Here is a 21,454-nt window from a genome sequence, read left to right on the forward strand (position 1 = left end):
CCTTTCCATGGGTTTTTGTCATCTTTTTTATGTTCTTGGTTCTTCAAGTCTGGAACACCAAAACTACATAAGAAATGACTTATAATGCTTTAAAAGATGAGCTAAAGTCTACGTATTTAGTATCAAAAGTGTCGCATTTCTACGGCACATCATCTAACCCCAGCTGGATCCTGATATCCCATCCTTCTCTTAAACTATATGTGTTAGCTCCCATTGGGCATAAGTGAGATGGGTGTGGCCAATTGCACATACCTCTGTTACTGTTGAAGGTAACTTAGAATACTTATATTTTTCTGCCTGAATTGTAAAAACTGATAATCTTCACTAACTGGGTACCTCGTACCCTTCTTCACCTTGCTTCTTTTACTTGTTGAAACTTGTATCTACTTTATGATTCTCTCATTGCATTTTTAACCATATGGTTGGATAGATATTCATGCCTTAGGGGTACTTATCAAGAAGATTACATATCTTAGTACACACATAATCTACTAAAGACCTTACATTCACTCATCATAAGTATGATGCAAAATCGAGTTCCTCTAACTCAACTCTTCCAAACCGATGGGCCGCGACGGGCACTCGGTGCCTTACCCAATTGAGTACCAACGTAGTGTATCTTTCTTATCATGTCATCTTGGGTATATGGGCCAGAAGGGCCGTCATGATATAACCAGAATAGAACATACGGGAATACTCGACAAAGGACGACCCGACATGGAATACAAACTTATATATGTAACATACGGGCTTATAAGGCCGACATGATCATTTGTACACTTAAAACATAGGCCGACAAGGCCATACAATCATCCATATACATGATATTTGTCTACAAGTATCTAAGAGTACATAAACGTCATAAAGGTTAGGACAGGGCCCCACCATACCAATCAATACATGTCCAAAACATACTGACAAAATAGGCAACTTCGGAGAAGTGGAGTGCTCCAACACCTTCCGCTAAGTTGATAGCCTACTAGGAGGACAATCAACCTATCTATCGGGACTTGCAAATCTATCTATCGGGACTTGCAGGCATGAAACGCAGTATCCCCAGACAAAAGGGACGTTTGTAAGTGACAAGCGCAAAACACATACTTAAATATGCTCGCTAGTCTAATATAGTATAATATAATATCGTATCCACAGGGATTGGAGTTAAATAGTATTTGCGTAGTTTATAGTTTGATTGCTATCCAAGATGATCAACAATTGAGATTTATGTGATTAAAACTAAAATTAACAAAGAGTCTAACTTATTGACAAATGACACTCCAACAAAAGTAAGCAAGGAAGATATCAATGGGAGAAAATAGGGATTGATTGGATAGGTGCAAGATAAATGTATGGGATTTAGCTCTACTTAACTCACTTCTAATGTTCAAGTGAACCTCTCGAATTCACTCAATTATTAGTTCAAACGTTTAGTAGAAACTCCTCTCTCGATTAAGTCTCAACCTCACAATATGAACTAATTTAAGCTCAGTGAAGATATGCAAGAATTCGTAGTGGATTGGTCTTTAAGAGAACCACTCTCGATTATCCTCCTAACTAGGGTTAAACAATAATTCAACTAGCCTCTTTCGATTACAAAGAAGAATTAATGAACTCAACCAACAAGATAATGCAACGATATCACAAGTTATGCCTCTCTCGATTACATAAACATGTGAATATAGATGCAATAATTAAATCATCCAAAACGATTCAATACATAAAAACTAGAGTTATAATCCACAAACAAATATCAATACACCAAGTCCATCAAACCCTAAAGAGAACTACTCCATAGATATAGAGCAATTCATCACAAGTATGTTTAAAGTAAAGGAAAACATAAAACGATCCAAACCCTTATCTTGAGTGAGGATTGAATGATGAACTCCTTGTGCTTTTGCTTCTCTAACTCCTCCTTAGCCTCCTTAGGTCTTAGATGTGTCAAAAGTCCAGAAAAATACTATTTTTTCATGTACATATACCAATTAGGGTTGGGCCCAAACGAACACACCTTTTCCTACGCGAAATAGGACAATTCCGGGATTTGACATATCCCAAAAAAATCAGTCTGAAATACTACATATGGAGACTTTCAGCCATATATTTTTAGCATTCATGTTGCTGCATCTTTAAAACCAAAAGTCATTTTTAATTTGCGCTCACTTTTAATTCACAGGGCTCCAATTTTAACTGATACCCATTTTTAATCATGACAAGAAGTAGTGATGAAGAATATGTGAAGAAGATAAATCAAATTTTGTTAAAAAAATTCAGGTCAAGGGAAGAATTGTTAGGATTTTGCCCTGAATTTTTAATCCATTAAGACTCTCTTTCTTGAAGGAAGGAAAAAGACTCTTAAAAGGAATAAGTGTCTTTATCCTTTTCTTGGAAGAGAAGTTTTGTACTTCTATAAATTGACATTTTTTTCACACAAGAACAACAACCTCTACAATGTAGTCGTTAGGAGGATCATGTTTAGGGGAGATTATTCCCTCAAAATATTTATTTTCTCTTTTTATAATAATGATAGATCATATGTAAGGTCGATTGACCAATCCATAATAAATTATTATGCCTAGTTTAGTATATTTTTCTTTCTCGTCTGACTTATCGTCTCAAAACTTTACTTTGTTAGCTTCTGCATGCATCATATTTTTTCGATCCCAACAATTATCTCTTCTTCTTTTTTGTAACGGTAGTGTTCGAGTCAATTTGCCCACTTCTCGGCCGTTTCACCAAATACCAATTACTTCACACCAACATAAGTATTCGAGATAATAACGGTAGTGTTCGAATCAATTTACGCACATCTAGACTATTCCACTCAATACCAATTACTTTCTCGGCTATTCCACTAATTACTTCACACCAACATAGGCATCCAGTGTCAGGTGACCCGACTATGGTTTGTATGTGAGTACTCGTCGGGCATCATTTCTTTGATTGCATTATTTTCAAATCAGTGCAGGCTACATAAGCAAACATGTGCAGCAGTATACCATTTACATTAGATATAACGGTCTTTGCATATTAAATAACATTCAGGGGATTTCAGAACCATACTTTAGGTGTTAATCTTTTGGTGTAAGAGTTCAGAATCAAGGCAGGTTGCAGTCATTTAACTACCCTTTATCAATTAGGTCAGTGCACGGTTCATAGTAGGAACTAAGACTTCAAATGGAGAACAAAAAGAATGTTATTGGTGAAGATAAATTAGTTAACTGCTGTAAGAAACTGAATTCAAATGACATCGTTCCATTACCACTTCTTTCGAATACAGTAAGCAGCCTCCCAAGGTTAATCAAACCAACGGGGGAATATGTAAAGCCAAAAGGAACCAACTAAAAAGGAGATTCACCAAAGTTGGTTATGGTTCAGTAACTCAAATGGAATTACAGACGGGTTCTGAATTTGATAGAAAATGTGCTTGGAAACTAGGAAAATATTTGACTGTTACTTTTGCTAGCCATGAAACATACATCTAGTTTAACAAAAATTATAATTTCCACACCAGCTAATATGCATCACGTCCAACTCGCCGATCATCTCGTCCCCTTCCCATGTATAAATCACGGTGATAGTCTTTGGGTGGCGGTCCACCTCTCACTGGAGAACGACTTCTCTCCCTGATATCACGGGCCCATTGGCCACGAGGTAATACTGGAGGACGAGGCGGAGATGGTATTCGCCTTTCCAAACCTTTCCTCTCGCTTAAGAAACTCTCTCTGACACGCTCCCTATGTCCCCAATCCAGGGGTGGAGGCCTTTCAAACCTACTCCGGTCCCTATAATCAGCATCGGGATAATCAGGCCTATCTCTACGGATTGGCGGATCTGCAAACCTCCCTTCATATCTGGAATGAGGAACCCCAACTCTGAAATCTCTGGCATCATCTCTAGCCCAGCCACGAGGAGGGGACCTATACCCATTCACAAACCTTCCTGGAGAACGATTGATTAGGGGGCCAGGAATGTGGCGAGGGGGAGGGGGACAAGGAAAACCTCTCCTAGGACTCCCAGCAGGTGCATATCGAGGCCTTTTGCATTTGTTACAGTACTCTCGCCTTGCAAAGTTCAAGTTGTTACATCTGCAATGTCAGGAGAACAAAGTATGATACACAACTATAACATCTAGGACAAAAGAATTTGCTTTCCCTTTTTTCTATTTTGGAGCAGTTTCACGGTGATTTAAAAGTCAGCATCTACAGACAGATGTAATCAGCAATAGACATCATTAAAACAACCAAAGTACTTACAACAACAACATACCCAGTATTATCCCACATCGTAAACCAAAGTACTTAAGTAATGTTAATTATGCAAGTATGCCTGCCTAGTAATCCCTAACATTTCTGCTTCAACAAAATCAAAGTACATCCAGTCCTTTCAAAATCTTCTCTAGAACACTTAATACTATTGAAGCAGTTCAAACTTTAAAAATAATCAGAAAAGAACTCAATAAATCCATTCAACATTTCTTGCTTGTTTCTTAGTTAGCAGCAAACGGATCATCATCTAAGCTCTTCTTGCATAAGAGAATGGCTTACTTGTCACTTAAATATATTCTACTTTAAAAAACAAGACTTTTAATAAGAGCAAGTAACTACCAATATAAATTGCTCCATCTGGGTACAAATTACGGAGACCTGAAGGCAAATTGAAGGAATCATAGGTGCAAAACCCATTTACTGCAATTCAAACCTGATCAATGAGTAGAATCGTGTTCTAGATATGGGAATTTTACACTGTATGTCCTTTTCTATATGATATTTAAGGGATCTAACGGATACCAGGTAGACGCAAGAAAGCTTCAGATGATGCTATCTTTTTGAGAAAGAAAAATTCTTTTTTTTTTAAGAAAGCTTCAGATGATGCTATCTAATTAGCATATATCATTTAGCTCATTTTGAAACCATTAAAACATGAGGAAACAGATAAATTTAAACAAGCCTTCCGGAAACAAAGTTAAATTAGCTCGCTTGCTCATACAGCAAGCAATGTCTTGTGCATACTATATAACAACAATGACTACTACATCTCAACCTCAAGCAAGTTGAGATAGGTTATATAAATATTCACTGTTCATACTTTAAGATTATAAATTCAAAATAAATGACATGAGTCTAAGCCGTCAGGAGAGGTGAGACCATTTTCATGAGAGAGGGACGAGCCTCCTGACATGAAGGAATGCCCAATAATCCCTTGGGGCCTGGTATGTCCTTTCACTTCTGGTCTGGCCCTTTTACCAAGCCTACCAGATAGAAGATGATAGACGGCCAACTATCGTTGCCTTGCACAAGACGGCACACTATAATGAGCTCAAATGCCCTCCTTTCTCCATACCTCCTACCCTCTGAACTTCATGAATTGAGCTGGTCCAAACTGTTCCCGGTAATACTAGGAAAGTGCATCAAACCTTTCAGCCCCGTGTGGTTAGTTTTCGAGAATTATCACTTAAAAGATAGCGTGATGAATTAGATGCCAGCCCTATGTAGGAATTTGATAGATATGGGAATTCAAACCGACCAATGAGTAGAAACATGTTTAAGTGCTTCAATTGAAAGTTGGTTTTCAATAAGATCTAAAGGCTCCAACTCCCATGCAACTGATCCTTATTCAGCTATTACCACATGACTGCTTTTAACAATTCTTGACATATTGAAGTTCTCATAATTCAATGTATTAAATCAAGCAATTCTAAATAATCAAAATCTTAAAAAAAAAAAAAAGAAGAAAACATTTTCAGACCACGGAAGAAGAACATTTGAACAGGAGAAAAGAAATCAAATCAAACACATTGAAAGGATAACTCAATGCTAAAAATAATAGGAGGAGAAAAACAGCACGTACAACGGATCCATGCACATCCAATCACCATCTCTTGGCCGTACATTTGGGTTACTTCTAGGTAGACCTTCGCCTCTAACTTGCCCTGCACCATAATCAGGTCTATCATAACTTTTGCCCAGAAACCTGCCAGCTTCTCTTCCACGACCGTAAGGGGGTGAATAGTCTCGATGTCTGCCTGGATATTTCCCTCTGCCAAATCCACGACTACGTGGTGGGCCACCAGAATGATCAAAATCAGGACTATACCGATGATCTGCATTCCTATGGCGCTCAGGTGAAACAGAACCTGCACGTATTCTATATCCTGAAAAAATCCAGTGAATCCCAAACATAAGAGGCACTATATCATGAGAGAAAGTTACCCATATTATTTCCTAATCCTAATTAAGCTAAAGTTTGCAACCCATGAAATGCCAACAATTGGACTAAGCTTGTGCAACCAGTACCATTGTTCAGAGCTTCTTGTAGAATATTAGAGAAAGAGTAGCAGGAAGAGAATGTGAATCTCGAGGACGACTGTCTTCAAATTTATGTCTCAAACAAGATTATTACAGTACATCAACTGTAGAAAACTACATTTTGCCATATCATCCACACCTCACATGATAAGTTACTGCAATCCTTGAGGAAAAATAGACTTGGTTATTAAATGTGAAGCCAGTACCATGGATTTGACACATTGCACGGTTGACATTTATTCCCTCTAAACACATCAAATAGAAAACCCGTACTCATCGATGAAAAACAACCAATACCACCAACACAAGTAGTAATTAGAAACTCCCAACTGCACCAAAGCCAGGACCTTAAAATTACTGAACTCCTAACAATCCAGGCAAAATGCATTGCATAAAATTATCAAACTGCTAATAATCAACTCAAAATGCACTCCAACTCCTTAACAAAATGACTGTAAATTGAGCGAAACCAACCATAACCAACTTATCAAAAAGTGAAACCAATCATAACAGTCGTAAGCGCTTGCGCAAATGGCTGAGAAAATCCAAGCACTGAACTTAGTAAATCCCTTTGCAAACCAGCCCTCAGTTTGTTGATTAGACCTATTAAGTTCAAGCTTCTACATGGGACTAACTGACTGATGCATCAAAACTTACATGGAATCCTCTTATCAACCAAAACTAAATCTGGAGCAAAGCAACTAATCCAAATGCATGCCCAATTCAATTCCTATTTAACCGGCAAAATAAAGTATTAAAGGAAAAAAATCCCAAAAACAACCGCTAATTGGAGAAAGCAAGAAACTGAAAAGACTAAAACATTCATCAGTTTCCTTGAATCCAAATGACAAGGATTGGGATGGATTTGGAACACCAATAACGAAACACCGATTGTCCACCAAAAGATATCTGTTGCTTCACTGGAAGTTTGGGTCTTTATCAAGTTTCGCTTGTTACCACACATCACCGTTGCAGCATTTCCAGCCACTTCAACAATACAACTATAAAGACAACCAGCAAAAACACTTCATTCACAATATCAACCATTTAGTAATGGATCAGTCTCAGATACCTCATGTAACATTCTCAATTTCCTTCAAAGAGATAATTCACCAATCCATACAAGCTGACTATCAATAGAGCAGCCCATGAAACACAACAAGATACAAAGAGCTCACAGCTCATGAAAAACCCTGTAAAATATTATATTTGACAGTTATTTTTTCCTGTTCATAACACCCCAACCAAATTTCTCTACCAGAACCTCACCACGTGCCTTCCTCAAGACCAATGTTCTTGCACCAGGCAAAGTGCTCAGCTGTAAAAACAATAGCAAAATTCATTCACAATTCAACACTCCGTAAATGATACTGGAGAACAACGGCAATCAAGTGGGTGGATAAACGCTGTTATTTCTCACTCAGAAATGCAGAAACTTGATGTGCCTTGACATGAAAAAGATCTGGCTGACACAATAGATCTCAAATTTTTGTCATGTTGAATGCCAGAAGCCTGTAAATCTCTCAAACTACCTCATTAATCATATCTATAGTAGAAGTCCTAACAATTGAATTTGAGGATGATAGGAAGAGTCAAAGCGTGAAGCCACTTCACTATCCACTAGAATTTGGGTATGAATGAATTGATTATGAACTAGAACATACAAAAAATGTATTAAAAAAAAGGTAAAGAAGTTCACGGTGAAATTGAGCCCATACTTGAGCTACATCTGAGTTGACCAATAGCATAGAAGATGAGTTTCGTGGTTTATACTTTTTGCGGACGATATTGTTTTGATTGAAAAAACTAGTGAGGGAGTTAGCCTCAAATGCTAGACGAGTGGAGGAGTACTCCAAAAATAAAGGCTTTAGGATAAGTGGAGGTAAGATAGAATGTATAAACAAGTTTAGCATACTTAAGAAGAAAAAAAGTTGAAAGAAACTAGACGGAACTGCAGTGCTTATGTGAAAATAATTGAAGCATCTACACTCAGCCTTTTAGAATAATGGCATAATAAATGTAGTTGTAAAACTTCAAACTAAAATAGCATGGCTAAACTGGAAAGGTGATACGAGACTGTTATGTGATGGTAGGCTATAATCCGTATTTTAGACGCTTATTGCACTCTAATTCACTGCATTTTACTTGTGTTGAGCTTTAATTGGTAGTGTTTTGCACTTATTGTGTGTTTTATGCCTTGTAGAAGTGATTCCGTGCTATGTAGATGTTGTGGAGCTAATTCGAGCTATTTGAATCTTTGAAGTCTGTGTAAAAGCCCAAGGGATTAAGCCGAGATCGTGTTCGGGGGTCGAGGACCAAGTCTGGACATCAAAAATCAAATTTGAAGTCGCGCTCTAAGGAATTTACACTACTACGGCACGTGGGGGGGGGGGGGGGCAAGCAGTGCAATTCATGCTGCCTGATAAATGTTGAGCTCTCTGGATATCCCCACTAGTGCCCCGCGTGGCGCGTCGCCCCAAGCGGCACGCCTGTGCAATTTTCCCAGAGCTATTTTCCTATTTCGACTTGGAAAAGATGGTTTCGTCCGGGCCCGACCATTCTTGATATAAATACATGGAAAACGTTATTTTCTGGACTTTTGATATACTTACGACCTAAGGAGGCTAAGGAGGAGTTAGAAGAACACAAGCACAAGGATTTCATCATTACTTCCTCACTCAAGACCCGAGTTTGGATCGAATCTATGTTTTCCTATACTTCAATTATATTTGTGATGAATTTCTCCATGTAGTAGTTTCCTTTAGGGTTTGATGGATTTAGTATATTGCTGATTGTTTGTGGATTATAACTCTAGTTTTATGTATTGAATCGTTTTGGAGGATTTAATTGTTGCATATATATTCACTAGTTCATGTAATCAAGAGAGGCATAACTTGTGATATCTTTGCATTATATTGTTGGTTGAGTTCATAGGTTCTACTAAGTAATCGAAAGAGGCTAGTTGAATCATTGATTAAACCTAGTTAGGAGAATAATCGAAAGAGGTTTTTCAAAGGACCAATCCACTACGCATTCTCGCATATCTTCACAATGCTTAATTTGGTTCATCTTCTGAGGTTGAGACTTAATCGATAGAGGAGTTTCTACTGAACGTTTGAACTAATAATTGAGTGAATTCGAGAGACTCACTTGAACATTAGAAGTGAATTATCTAGAGTTAGATCCCAAACAATTATCCTACACATATTCAGTCAAAACCCTATCTTTTCCCACTGATAACCTTATTTGCTTATTCCTCGTCTCGATAGTCACTAGTCAATAGCTTTAAATTCTGAGTTAATATTAAGTAGGAATCATATAAATCTCAACTGTTGATCCTCCTGGATAGCAATCAAGCTAGAAACTACAAGAATACTATTTAAATCCAATCCCCGTGGATACGATATTATATTATACTATCTTTGATTAGCGAGCATAATTTAAGTGAGTTTTGCGCTCGTCATTATGCAATAAAAGTATTTAAGCGGACATGAGAAGAGGGACGGACTCACTATCCCCGAGTGCTGAAGACTGGTTGGTCCCAAGGGTTGACCGAGACAGATTTCTCGGTCATAAAAAAAGTATGTTATTCAACAAACACATACTAAACGAAGTGAAAGAGAAATATTACAGAATGATTGTGACACCATCAACACTAAATGGAGAGATTTTTCAGCCTCTAAAACCCAACATAGCCACAAGACAAGCATAACCAAAATGAGAATGTTGGACGATTTTCCATCAAAAAAAGAATAGACAAGATCAAACTCTGATCACATTCTGCAGGAAGTGCAAGTGAAAGGAAAAAATGACCGAGATGATTTGATCATTTTCTGCGTATACCAAGTGAGTTAGTCAGTGAGCTATGGGTAACGACACCATGATAACTGGAGTGAGTGATTCAGTGAACTATGGGTAATCAGGGGCGGATCTACCTTACCCCAAGTGGGGTGTCACGTGACACCGCTTCGTCGAATTATTTTTCAAATTATGTATATAGTTCAAATGTAGAAACACAATAACCAGTTAAATAATAAAAGTGACACTACTTGTTGCCCATACTTTGCAGCTCATGCGGTCAGAGAACGAATTTTTCTATGCGAGGTCGCGTGTTCGAATACTTTAGCTTCGCTTTTTGTTTTAAACGTTCCTGCCCATCCACAAAATATACGTACCTGAAGGGGTTTGAACCGCGGATCTCTAAGGCATTATGATAACACTAAACCAATGGATCATAACTCACAATTGCAGATGGTCGCGACAGTAAATTGTTTTAAATTGGAAGGATGCTGCTGTTTCCTTTTTGTTTTTGTTTTTTTAAGGATACTGACATGCTGCTGCTTTTTTCTTTTGGGGTTATTTTTTATATATGCTGTACAAATTTACAATATGTTGTACAAATTTACAGTAATTTGTTTATTTGTCCACTTTTTAAAATGGTGACACCACTTACAAAAAATTCTGTGTACGCCGCTGTGGGTAATGACCATGACAACTGGAGATGTTTAAAGAAATGAGATTAAAATCACATATAGCAACTGTCTTAAAAATACTGTAATATATTAATGGAAGCAGGGAATTCTTATAAGTCATGGTAACTAGTTGGTGTGCAGGTTAGCCATTATTCGCACACGTAAAACAAATCTGGTTTCTGATAGGTGTCTTTTAACTTTGGTTAGAGATTGTATGTAATTGTAGGAATAGGTGTATGATTTCGAGAACCGCTAATTTTAAAGGATCACTAATTTTTCCTAAAAGAAAAATTACTGAAGCCCAAAGAGTAAGATTCATATATCTGATCTCAACTGTTTGGAACTGAGGCTAGTAGAAGTTACCATTATTGTTGTATCACTACATCACACTACGAAGATTTAATTGTGAAAACCCAACGAGACAACAGTCAGCAATCAGGATACAATCAATTAAAACTTTCACCAAAGATACAAAATGTATAATCTAAAACGTACAACACGCCAGAATACATCAGCGCTATTTTATTTAGTTCTGAAATTCGACCAAAAAATAAACAATTAAATCTTTCACCAACAAATAATCAGATCAATATAGTCTTAACTTACGGGTTGGATCTAGGGCTTCGTAATTATCATGACAAAAAAAAGGGTGTAGCGAAGGACAAACCATGAGTATCGGAGAATCGACCGGAACGTGAATAGGGTGGTGCATCTGGACGAACCTCGCCGGGCTCGTAGTCGCTACCAACACCGTCACTGTCATTATCTCCGCCGCTGTCGGTGGGCCTTACAACTAGGCTGCTCAGGTGCAGCGTTGGCTGGTCCTCTCGCGAACCCATATTCTTCTCTCTCTCTCTTGCCGCACTGTGCGGAGTGTCTTTTTCTGTGGTCACTTTGTTATATGATCGTTGATTTCTAAAAAGAATATTATGAAACCCTAGTCGGTACATATTTGGATACGTATGTTTTGGAAATTGGGTTGTTACTTGTTGTATTGAAACCTATTGTAGGACCATTTAAACTTGTAGTGCTTTTGAAAGACTAATACATGAACTTTTATTATATTATATTATTAAATTTATTATTACGTCAAATAGTGCATAGTTACCTTATTTTTTCTTTTAATTTTGCATTTTTTTATTATTAAATAATTCCATTTTACCCTTTATTGTACCTTTTAATATAATAATTCTATCTTATACCTTTTTTTATAATATTGCAAGTTTGTTCTTCTATTACTGTTACATGGCATAATAAAATGACTACAAACGATACAATATATCCAAATGTTATATTCATTAAAACAATACGGTATAATATAATACAATGCGATATATTATGAAATAATATGCAACAACCAACCAACCAAGCTATAACGGTGAAGAATCTAAAGATTTAACCAATATAAAAGAGAACTACTTTCGTATTAGTAATCATATTTCTTTTCTCTTTTTGCCTATTTAACTTTATATAATAATGTGAACGTAAATTTTTAGTTTTTCGTTTAAGTCGATGTATAAAACTCGATTAGTTCACTTTAATGAGTGTCTATACGTAAATAGTTGTAAGTCTAATAAAGTTATTAGTTGAATTTGAATTTGTGACCTAGAGATTCATATTATAATCTTAAGATCTAGTTGTTCGTGATAAGAATATAGAGAGGTCATCTTTGCATTGACCTAACCGGTCATTTTGAGTTTTATCATTTTGTTAGGTGATTTGAGATCTTTGAGTAGGTTGATATGATGTTTTTATGACTTGTATGTAATGGTTGGTTGGGGTTCCAAGAGGTTCAAGAGCGATTTGGAACATTTGGTTTGCAACTAGAGGATTTAAGTTAAGAAGAGTTGACCAAAGTTAAGAAGAGTTTACCAAAGTCAACATTATAGGTAAACGAATTTGGATTCATGATTTGAAGGTTCCAATAGATTTATATGATAATTTTGGACTTGTACGTGTATTCAGTTCGGGCCTCAGATGGTCTGGGGTTGGTTCAACACTTCTAGTTGAAAATTGGAATTCATGAACTTAAGAGAATTTCATAATTTAGATTGATCTTTGATTCTTGGTTTTGATATTGTTAATTGTGTTTTGAGCCTTTGAACAAGTTTGCATCGGGCATACGAACTTGTTAGGATTATTGGACGGGATACCGGGGGCCTCTAATGAGTTTTGGGATGATTTTGGATCATTTTGAGCCATGTTTTTGCAGTTGTAGATTTTTCATCGCAGAGGAATGAATCGTGATCGTGCAGGCTAGTGCTACAATCAAAAAGAGGAAAGGGTGCTGGAAGTATTGTCAGTTGCAATCGCGTAGGAGGGACTACGATCACAAATGTCACGACCAAAAGATCTCACCGGAGCCGTGGCGGCGCAAACACCGCTTGCTAGGAAAGCCATTAATCAATAAGTAGAATCAAACTTAAATAGCAGCATTAAATAGTCTAAATAACAGAATAATCATAGATAACATAAGTCAATAGCAATAATACAACTAAACTACCCCACAATCTGGTGTCATCAAATACATGAGCGCTACAAATATAAGTACAGAGTCTAATCACCAAAATACAGTACTGCCTAAAAAGCAGATAAGTAATAACATGAACTAATAGTAAAGGGACTTCAGGGACTGCGAATGAAACAACAACTACTTTGAAATCTCCAAGACCCGGTACTGGTGGCACTCCCTAGTAATCGCCTCTCTCGGCAATGCCTAGATCTGCACATAAAGTGCAGAGATCGCAAAAGTGAAACCCTGCCAGCCCACAAAAATATCCCAATTGCAACATGGGCTTTGCAATTAACGTTGCAGCATGTTCGCAAAAGTGACCATGTGGTCGCAAATGCGACCTGACCAATCCCTGTTCTATCTTTGCAAATGCGATCAAGGTGTCATATTTGTTCGCAAAAGCAAGCATGTGGTCGCAAATGCGACCTGACCAATCCTTGTGCTATCTTTGCAAATGCGATGCTGGTACTCGCAATTGTGTTAACTGCAGCACTAGCACACCAGCAACTTGAAACAAGTCCAAATCTATCCAAAACACGTCTGATACTCACCCGAGCCCCTGGGCTCCACACTAAACATTCATACAAGTCTAGAAATATAATACGAACTTGCTTGCACGCTCAAAACACCAAAATAATATCTGGAACCTCGAATCGGACATCTAAACACATAGGATTCACAATGAAACTCAAGAATCGCTAAAACCAACTCGGAATGATACCGAAATTTTGCAGACAAGTTCCAAATGACAAAACAGACCTATTCCAAGTCTCGAAACCTGAATCCGAACCTGATAGCTATAAAGTCAACCTACGGTCGAACTTAGAAAATTTCTAAACCTTCAAATTGCCAACTTTCGGCAAAACAAGCCAAATCAACCTAGGAACCTCCAGATCCACTTCTGGGCATACGCCTAAGTCCAAAATTACCATACAGACCTATTGAAACTATCAAAATACCGTTCCAAAGTTGTTTTCACAAAAGTCAAACCTCGATCAATATTTTCAACTTAAGCCTCCAAACTAAGAGCAATGATCCCAAATCAATCCAAAACTTCCACGGAATGAAACCAACCATCCATGCAAGTCATATAACCACAAATAAACATACGAGAAGCTTCACAGGGAGAAACGGGGCTCAAATACACAAAATGACATGTCAGGTCATTATAAAAACACTAGGCCTGGTGAACCCCTTATCCAACAACTCTTGTAATTGTTCCTTCAATTCCTTCAACTCCACTAGAGCCATGCGATACGGTGGAGCAGAAATAAGCTGAGTGTTCGGTGTCAAATCAATGTTGAAATCAATATCTCTATCGGGTGGCATGCCCGGTAGGTCTGCTGTAAAGTCCCTCACTATTGGAAGTGACTCAACAGTAGGAGTATCAGCACTAACATCTCTGACAAAATCTAGATACGCCAAACATCCCTTCTCAACCATCCGTTGAGCCTTCAAGAATGAAATCATTCTACTAGGGGTACAACCAAGAGAACCCTTCCACTCCAACCTTGGCAACCCCGGCATCGCCAACATCACGGTCTTAACGTGATAATCTAGAATAACATGTGTTGATTACCAATTTTGACCTTCCCCTCTTAAATTAAAATTTTTACACTTATTAATCAGTAATAAATGTAGTAAAGTATTTTTAAATTCGTAATAATTTTTTTCTTAAAATATAAATGATATAAAGGCAATATTTAATTAATAGTAATTTAGTATTAAATATTTTTAATTATATTACTCATAATGCTTTAATTAATTAAAATAACTTCCACATCTTAATAAACAAGTTTTACAATTAATTTAATAATTTAGTCTCAAAATTATAATTAATTACTTTCATTACTTTGATTAGCCAAAATTAATTTATACAAGTTTGTAATCAGAATATTAATTAACAACCTGTTAATTATAGTGATTAACTAATAATATATTTGATAAGTATATTTTACATTTAATTAATATTAATTAAGTCTAATTAATTTAATTATAAAAAGGGTTAAAAACTTAAAAGGGCTATAATTGTAATTGTCTAATTAAAACTCAATGTGGCTACAATTTAAATTCCTACCCAGCTGATTTAGCCCAAAATACAAGCCCAATACATCATGACCCGATCTGGAACCCACCCTATCTATCCAAGTTGGCAATTTGTGCCCTCCTCCCTAAGCCAATCAAAAAGCAACACATCACCCCTCTTCTACACTCAGATATGAAACACAAGAGATCTGGATCGTTGATCCAATCCATCAATGATCCATGATTAATCCCTATTTTTCTTTTACTTTCATAATTATTCCGGATCTAATCTCAGCCGTTGAATCATAGAGATCCAACGGCCATCGTTTTTCCATAATAAATCCCTTTATCTATTTTTATTCTACGAAAAATCATAGCCGTTGATCAAAAGATCCAATGGCTCATATCATATCTCTCACTTTTAACCTTAAAGATACTCCTAACCCTAATCATTTTGCCACCCACCGGGCGCCTTTGTTTCCTCTTTCTCTCACTTTTCTCTCAAAGCCATCAGACCCATCAATCCAAAAACCTTACACAAATTTATACAAGGTCACTCAAATCAAACCCTGAAACATCCATCTTGTCCCTGCAAGACGTGAATCCTGCTAGAAACCTTCCTCTTTCATCACTTTGATTCAAACTCCAGATCCTTAGAAACCCTAATCATATCGATACATGGGTATAACATCATCATTCCTTTGTTCCGTCGAATCTGGCATGCATGGCTATTGATGTTCAACCTCACCATCATCATTCGTTGTCCAGAGGTCAAACACAGTGACCTATAGATATTAGGGTTTGACCGATGTCCCGATGGCTTCAACGGACGACCTCCTTGTGCCAAGGTAAAATCTTTACTATTTTTCCCTCTGTTCTTCTCTGATTTTCCCCTTCTTGCTATCATCATCTATCTATCGTCACTCTCCACTATCTATTGGAACTCAAACGGAACCTTAAGGCTTGAAGGCAACTATAAATAAGGCTTTAAATGTCTTTACCTAACATACACCTAACACCATTAGAAACACTAAAAGATACATTGAAGTACAAAGAAAAGCATTAAATCTAAGGCTTTCTGCTAAGTTTGAGTCCCCGGTAGCAGTTATCTAATTTTCTCTTTTCTTCCGTTCATTCTATTCGAGTTCAATCTACTATGAGTTGATCGTTGTAAGTTTGGAGTTCTTAGACGGTTGTTAGAATTTTTTTACTCGGTTTATTTCTCCACAAAAGGTCAGTGTACACTGACCTCTTCTCTTTACTTTTCCCTAGATTACTTATGTAATTCTATGTTTATGCCATTTACATTGATAATCACCTATTGAGCATGCTAATATGTGGCTTTTACTATGTCTTGTTATTCAAGTTATTCTGTTTCTTCTAAGAATAATTATATTTTTGGATAGTTATATTGCTTTGTGTTGTTATTTAATCTATGATGATTATTGAACTTTAACTCTCATGGTTTAGTTAGTTAAGATGATTCTGCACTATCCTTATGAACAAATCATGTTAAGCCTTTATGAATAGCTGAGCTAAAACCCTATGTTGTTATGTGTGATCCCCCCCCCCCCCACAAATGAAAATAATGATCATATGAACATTATCATCAGCTAAGTCAATTGAATCATATTCTTGAACTCTTCCTGATGTTCTGTTAAGATTTCATATCTCCAGTAATATGTCACCTTGATCTTCATGCTTATGAGGTTGTGTTGCTTTGTCTTGATCCAATGAATGATTCTCATGGCAACTCATGTCTTATATCTGATCTATTTGCTTTAATGACCTTAGTTGATAGTCTTGTTATTGAAACCATGTCTGTTTTGTACACTTAGTGATTCATGTAAATCTTTTATTGTAGTTTGAAATCATGCGGTGAACCTGTTAGCATAGCTATCACATAACCTGCTCACTTGCTGTGTCTTGATCTGCCATGTCCCTTTGCTATTTTATGACAATGAACTCTGTAGTAGTGGTTACCTGAAACCTTACTGTTATGTTGGTTGAATGACTCTTATTGACCTCTATGCTTGTGCCTTTATTCATCATGTTGTTTTTGCTAGTCCAGTGATGTTCATGAACCTCCACATGATCTTTACTTGAGAAGGTTTCATGTTTAAACCACTATGTTCCCTGTTGAAAACTTCTCTTGTCAAAATGAGTATTGTCTACCTTAGTAACTTAATAACTTGAGTGAATGATGTTGAATATAGGATCTAAAATGGGAAGTTTGTTGGTGTGGTCTGCTAGTAAAATCACTCACATGTTTAAGTAAACTTGTTGTGACCTGTTTGCCTTGTGCTCACCTACTGAGAATGAACATCTCTATTTATTGTCTCATGTGTGTTTGACATTATTATCCATAAAGAACTTAATCATGAATCTAGAGTTGTCTGGATTGATAATCTAAACACCTAATGGACTACAACTAGATATCATGCTATTAGGTCTAAACAAGACTAAAACCAACTCTTCTATTTACATTGATGTCTCTTCTGGTTGATGTTATCTTTGGGTAGTCTGAACATGACTGTTAGTACAAGTATTTAGTGAAGTGGGGTCTCAATTTATATATATATATATATATATATATATATATATATATATACACGTGTGTGTGTGTGTGTGTGTGTGTGTGTGTGTTTGCTCTATGACTGTTCTGAATATTATTGAAATGCCTGTTGACCTGTTCTAAACCTACTTAAGGATCCTGAAATGTTGAACCTTCATTAGAATTAATGAAACTAATGCATATGTCCTTCCTTGTCACTTATTGATAATTAGATCACTTAATGAAGCATCTCTGAACTTGAAGTAGTTGGAAATAGGGCCTATATGCTGATATCATGGAATCAACTTTTTTTATGAGTGACCTCTCATTGACTTGTTCTATTATTGATCCTCACAGGTATCATGTGCATGGTATGATACTTGGAATCAACATTAAGGCCTTAGTTGCTATCAATGAGCCATTTGTAGTAACATGTCCTCATATGTTGTGTTCTGTCAAGCGTAGTTCAAGTTCAACAGTGTGTTAAGACCTTAGTTGTTTATTGACTGGTATTTCAGTAATGGCTGCAAAGCCAAAAATGATTGTTTGATTGATGTTTTCCTGTATGGTTAAACCTCCTATATTTTTTTCTGTTACATTGATTGAGGTATATTGACATTCATTTGTGTCTAAGCCTTTAAGGAGGAGTAAAGAGTCAATGAATAGGGGTATTTGGCTGAGAGTCCAGTCTTGTGATTGAGGCTCCCCTCCCTGGAACAAGCACTGTTCGGGGTCTGTGAGACCCTCGTGAACTCTAAAGTGTCAGGGGTCCATAGGGGGATTTCATAAATGAGACATGGTTCATCCTAAGTCTTTGGTCATCGACCTTAACTAATCTTCATAGGATTAGCATAAAGTGAAAACTAAAAACCCTGCTTTACATTTCAGATCTTTTACTTACATATCACAATTTATTTTATATCAAGCCAATATACATCCAAACCCATCACGGCCATATGCTCCCGTTCAAACTACCACCTAGCAAAACAGATCTGCCTATGCACCCAGACCATGCCCAAATTTGAAGCAAGAAACCCTGGAAACTTTACCCCAATTGCTGAACCTTTAGCCCAATTATTCGAGAGGTTGAGAAGAGCTGGACTGATATACCCGGTGGAAGGAAGAATCCCCGATCAACCCACCAAGTATTTCAACGTAAGAAAGTGCAGTGCCTATCATTAAGGTGTTCCTGTACATGACACCGAGGATTGTTATAGGTTAATGAACGAGATTGAAAGGCTGATTAAGAGTGGAGCTATCCAATGCATCCCAGCCCCACCAATTGTAAACCATAACCCACTACCAAACCAGAGAAACCAAGGAGCCAACATGATCACCTTGGATGAGGACTATGAGTTGAAAGGGACTATCGTTACTATTGGGAATGCCGAAGTGGCAATGATACCTCTTCGGCCAACTCCATTAATCACTATGCAACTAAAATCTCCTGTGATGGTTCAGACATACCAACAATGGTCCATCGCAACCGTTAGAGATGAGGGGAGTCAAGAGTATAAAAAGTTTTGTCGACTTATTAGTCAAAGGAAATGGCAAGATGACAGATGTCGCATCCGCTCATGGGATGACTAGATCTGGAAGGTTCTATGCTCCAAAAGAAGTGATTCGAGGAAACCCGAATAGAGAACAAAATCAGAGGAGAAACATAACTGACGTAGAGGCAGCAGAGTTCTGGAGAAAAATACCAGTCAAAGAATACTCCAACGAAGAGCAGTTGAGGAAAATCCCTGCCCACATATCAATTATGGACTTGTTGATGAGTTCCCACAATCACAGGGACGCTCTGGTAAAAGTGCTAAGTGGAGTGAGTGTGCTAGGAAATACCACCAGTGAGGCACTAGCATCAACCATTGGGAAGATGGTAGAGGCAAACAAGATTCCTTTCGGAGACATGAACTTCCTATGGAGGGAATGGATCACAACAAGGCTCTACACATCACTGTCAAGTGTGGACACAAAGTCGTATCTCGGTTACTTGTCGATGGGGGATCTAGAGTAAACATTTATCCATTCTCTACTCTACGGGGATTAGGCATTCACTTGAGAGAAGTAAAAGAGAGCCACATGAGAGTAAGGGCTTTCGATGGTTCATAGAAGGATGCCATCGGAAAAATCTACCTAGCTTTGCAGATTGGACTAGTTGAGTTCCCGATATTATTTTTAAAGTGATAGATATCTCATCTTCGTACAATCTATTACTGGGAAGGTCTTGGATACACATGGCAGGGGCAGTTCCTTCCACTCTCCATAAGTGCATAAAATTCGAGTGGGATTGCCAGGAGATTGTGATACATGGAGAATGGAGGCGATCAACTTACTTTGAACATGCAATTTCTTTTATAGAAGGATTGGATGGGGTCGCCTTCCATGTAGTCGAGATCATGCAAGAAAAAAAAATGGAGAAGAGCGAGTAGGAACAGTATGCAGTCACCATATGGGTCGAAAATGACTGTCCTAGAAATAATGAAGTATGGGTACAAACTAGGGTCTGGGATGGGAGTCCGGTCAGATGGGATAACTGAGCCAATTCAACCCAAAGGGAAAAAAGGTACTGCCGGCTTGGGATACCAACCTACAACTAGAAGAACGTACAATGGTAACCCTAGGAAGACACTTTTTGTACCAAAGCATGTTCCGAGCCTGGGTCAGAGCTCACCACCAGAACAGGATATCATCAACGAGATAAGAAAATTATTCATGGCCATGATCGAGGAATGCTGCAGTGAAGTTGATGTCAAGACACTGACCATTCGGTATGCCGAACCAGAATAAACCTTACAGAATTGGACAGCCAGTCCATCTCTAGTTTGCTGGGAGCCTGGATAGTGTGGAATTTTTGTAATTTTGAAAATTGTACGCTCAATTGAGGCTTGAACCATGCCTGTGTTTTTTTGTTAAACCACCTCTTTGAATGCTGAGACGTTCCTTTTGATGGAATAAAAGGATTGTTTTCCTAAAAATTATTGCAAATTTATCTTTGTCTTTATTTATACTTAATTTTCCTTTTTAGCAATCAATTAATAAAAAACCGCATTCTGCAATTATGACATGTAACGAAACCCTTGAGCAAAACGATATAGACTACAAAGAGTATGATGCCCGAGAACCTACCGCAAGAGATCGGACAGCTAGAAAGTTAGAAGAAGCCCAACCTCGAAAAGACAGAAGTGATTAATCTGGGAAGTGAAGAAGTATAAAAGAGACCCGTATCAGCATCCACTTGATGACATAATAGAAGGAAGAATTGGTAAATCTCCTCTGATAATACATTGATGTATTTGCCTGGTCATATGAAGACATGCCCGGACTAAGTACCAGCATCGTCTCGCATCGATTTCCCACTGATCCCGCCAAGCCACCAGTCAAGTAGAAACCTAGAAAAATCAAGCCAGATTTGAGTCAGGGATCAAAGAAGAAGTTACCAAGTAGATAGAAGCAAATGTAGTAAGGGTCACCAATTACCTTACTTGGTTGACAAATATTGTACCAGTGCCGAAGAAGGACGGGAATATTAGGATGTGCGTGGATTATCGAGATCTCAACAAAGCCAGTCCCAAGGATGACT

The 21,454-nt window shown here is 37.5% G+C and overlaps 1 protein-coding gene across 4 annotated transcripts; it reads right to left on the reverse strand.

The window, feature by feature from the left end:
• Positions 1 to 3,235: 3,235 nt before the first annotated feature.
• On the reverse strand, positions 3,236 to 11,709 carry LOC107798755 (uncharacterized). Of its 4 annotated transcripts, none has more exons than XM_075227981.1 (4): positions 11,448 to 11,709; positions 6,026 to 6,136; positions 5,851 to 5,932; positions 3,236 to 4,088 (listed from the first exon to the last, which is right to left on the reverse strand). In XM_075227981.1, the coding sequence occupies exons 1-4, from the start codon at positions 11,617 to 11,619 to the stop codon at positions 3,515 to 3,517; spliced, it is 939 nt and encodes a 312-aa protein (XP_075084082.1). In that variant the 5' UTR covers positions 11,620 to 11,709; the 3' UTR covers positions 3,236 to 3,514. The 4 variants fall into 4 exon arrangements, with proteins under 4 accessions (XP_075084082.1, XP_016477275.1, XP_016477274.1 ...); XM_016621789.2 differs by having other exon boundaries at positions 6,026 to 6,154; positions 11,448 to 11,707; XM_016621788.2 differs by having other exon boundaries at positions 5,851 to 6,136; positions 11,448 to 11,708.
• Between the last annotated feature and the right edge of the window lie 9,745 nt (positions 11,710 to 21,454).

This window comes from Nicotiana tabacum, chromosome 13 (assembly GCF_000715075.1).
Source record: "Nicotiana tabacum cultivar K326 chromosome 13, ASM71507v2, whole genome shotgun sequence".
In the NCBI taxonomy this organism is placed as follows: domain Eukaryota; kingdom Viridiplantae; phylum Streptophyta; class Magnoliopsida; order Solanales; family Solanaceae; genus Nicotiana; species Nicotiana tabacum.

Bases quoted from the DNA above. Each gene is read 5' to 3' on its own strand.
- LOC107798755 (XM_016621787.2), bottom strand. From the start codon at position 11,619: ATGGGTTCGCGAGAGGACCAGCCAACGCTGCACCTGAGCAGCCTAGTT. The intron at 6,155-11,447 runs GTTTGTCCTTCG...GGATTTTTTCAG, and splicing joins TCGATTCTCCGATACTCATG to GATATAGAATACGTGCAGGT. The intron at 4,089-5,850 runs GTACGTGCTGTT...CTGACATTGCAG, and splicing joins TGGATGTGCATGGATCCGTT to ATGTAACAACTTGAACTTTG.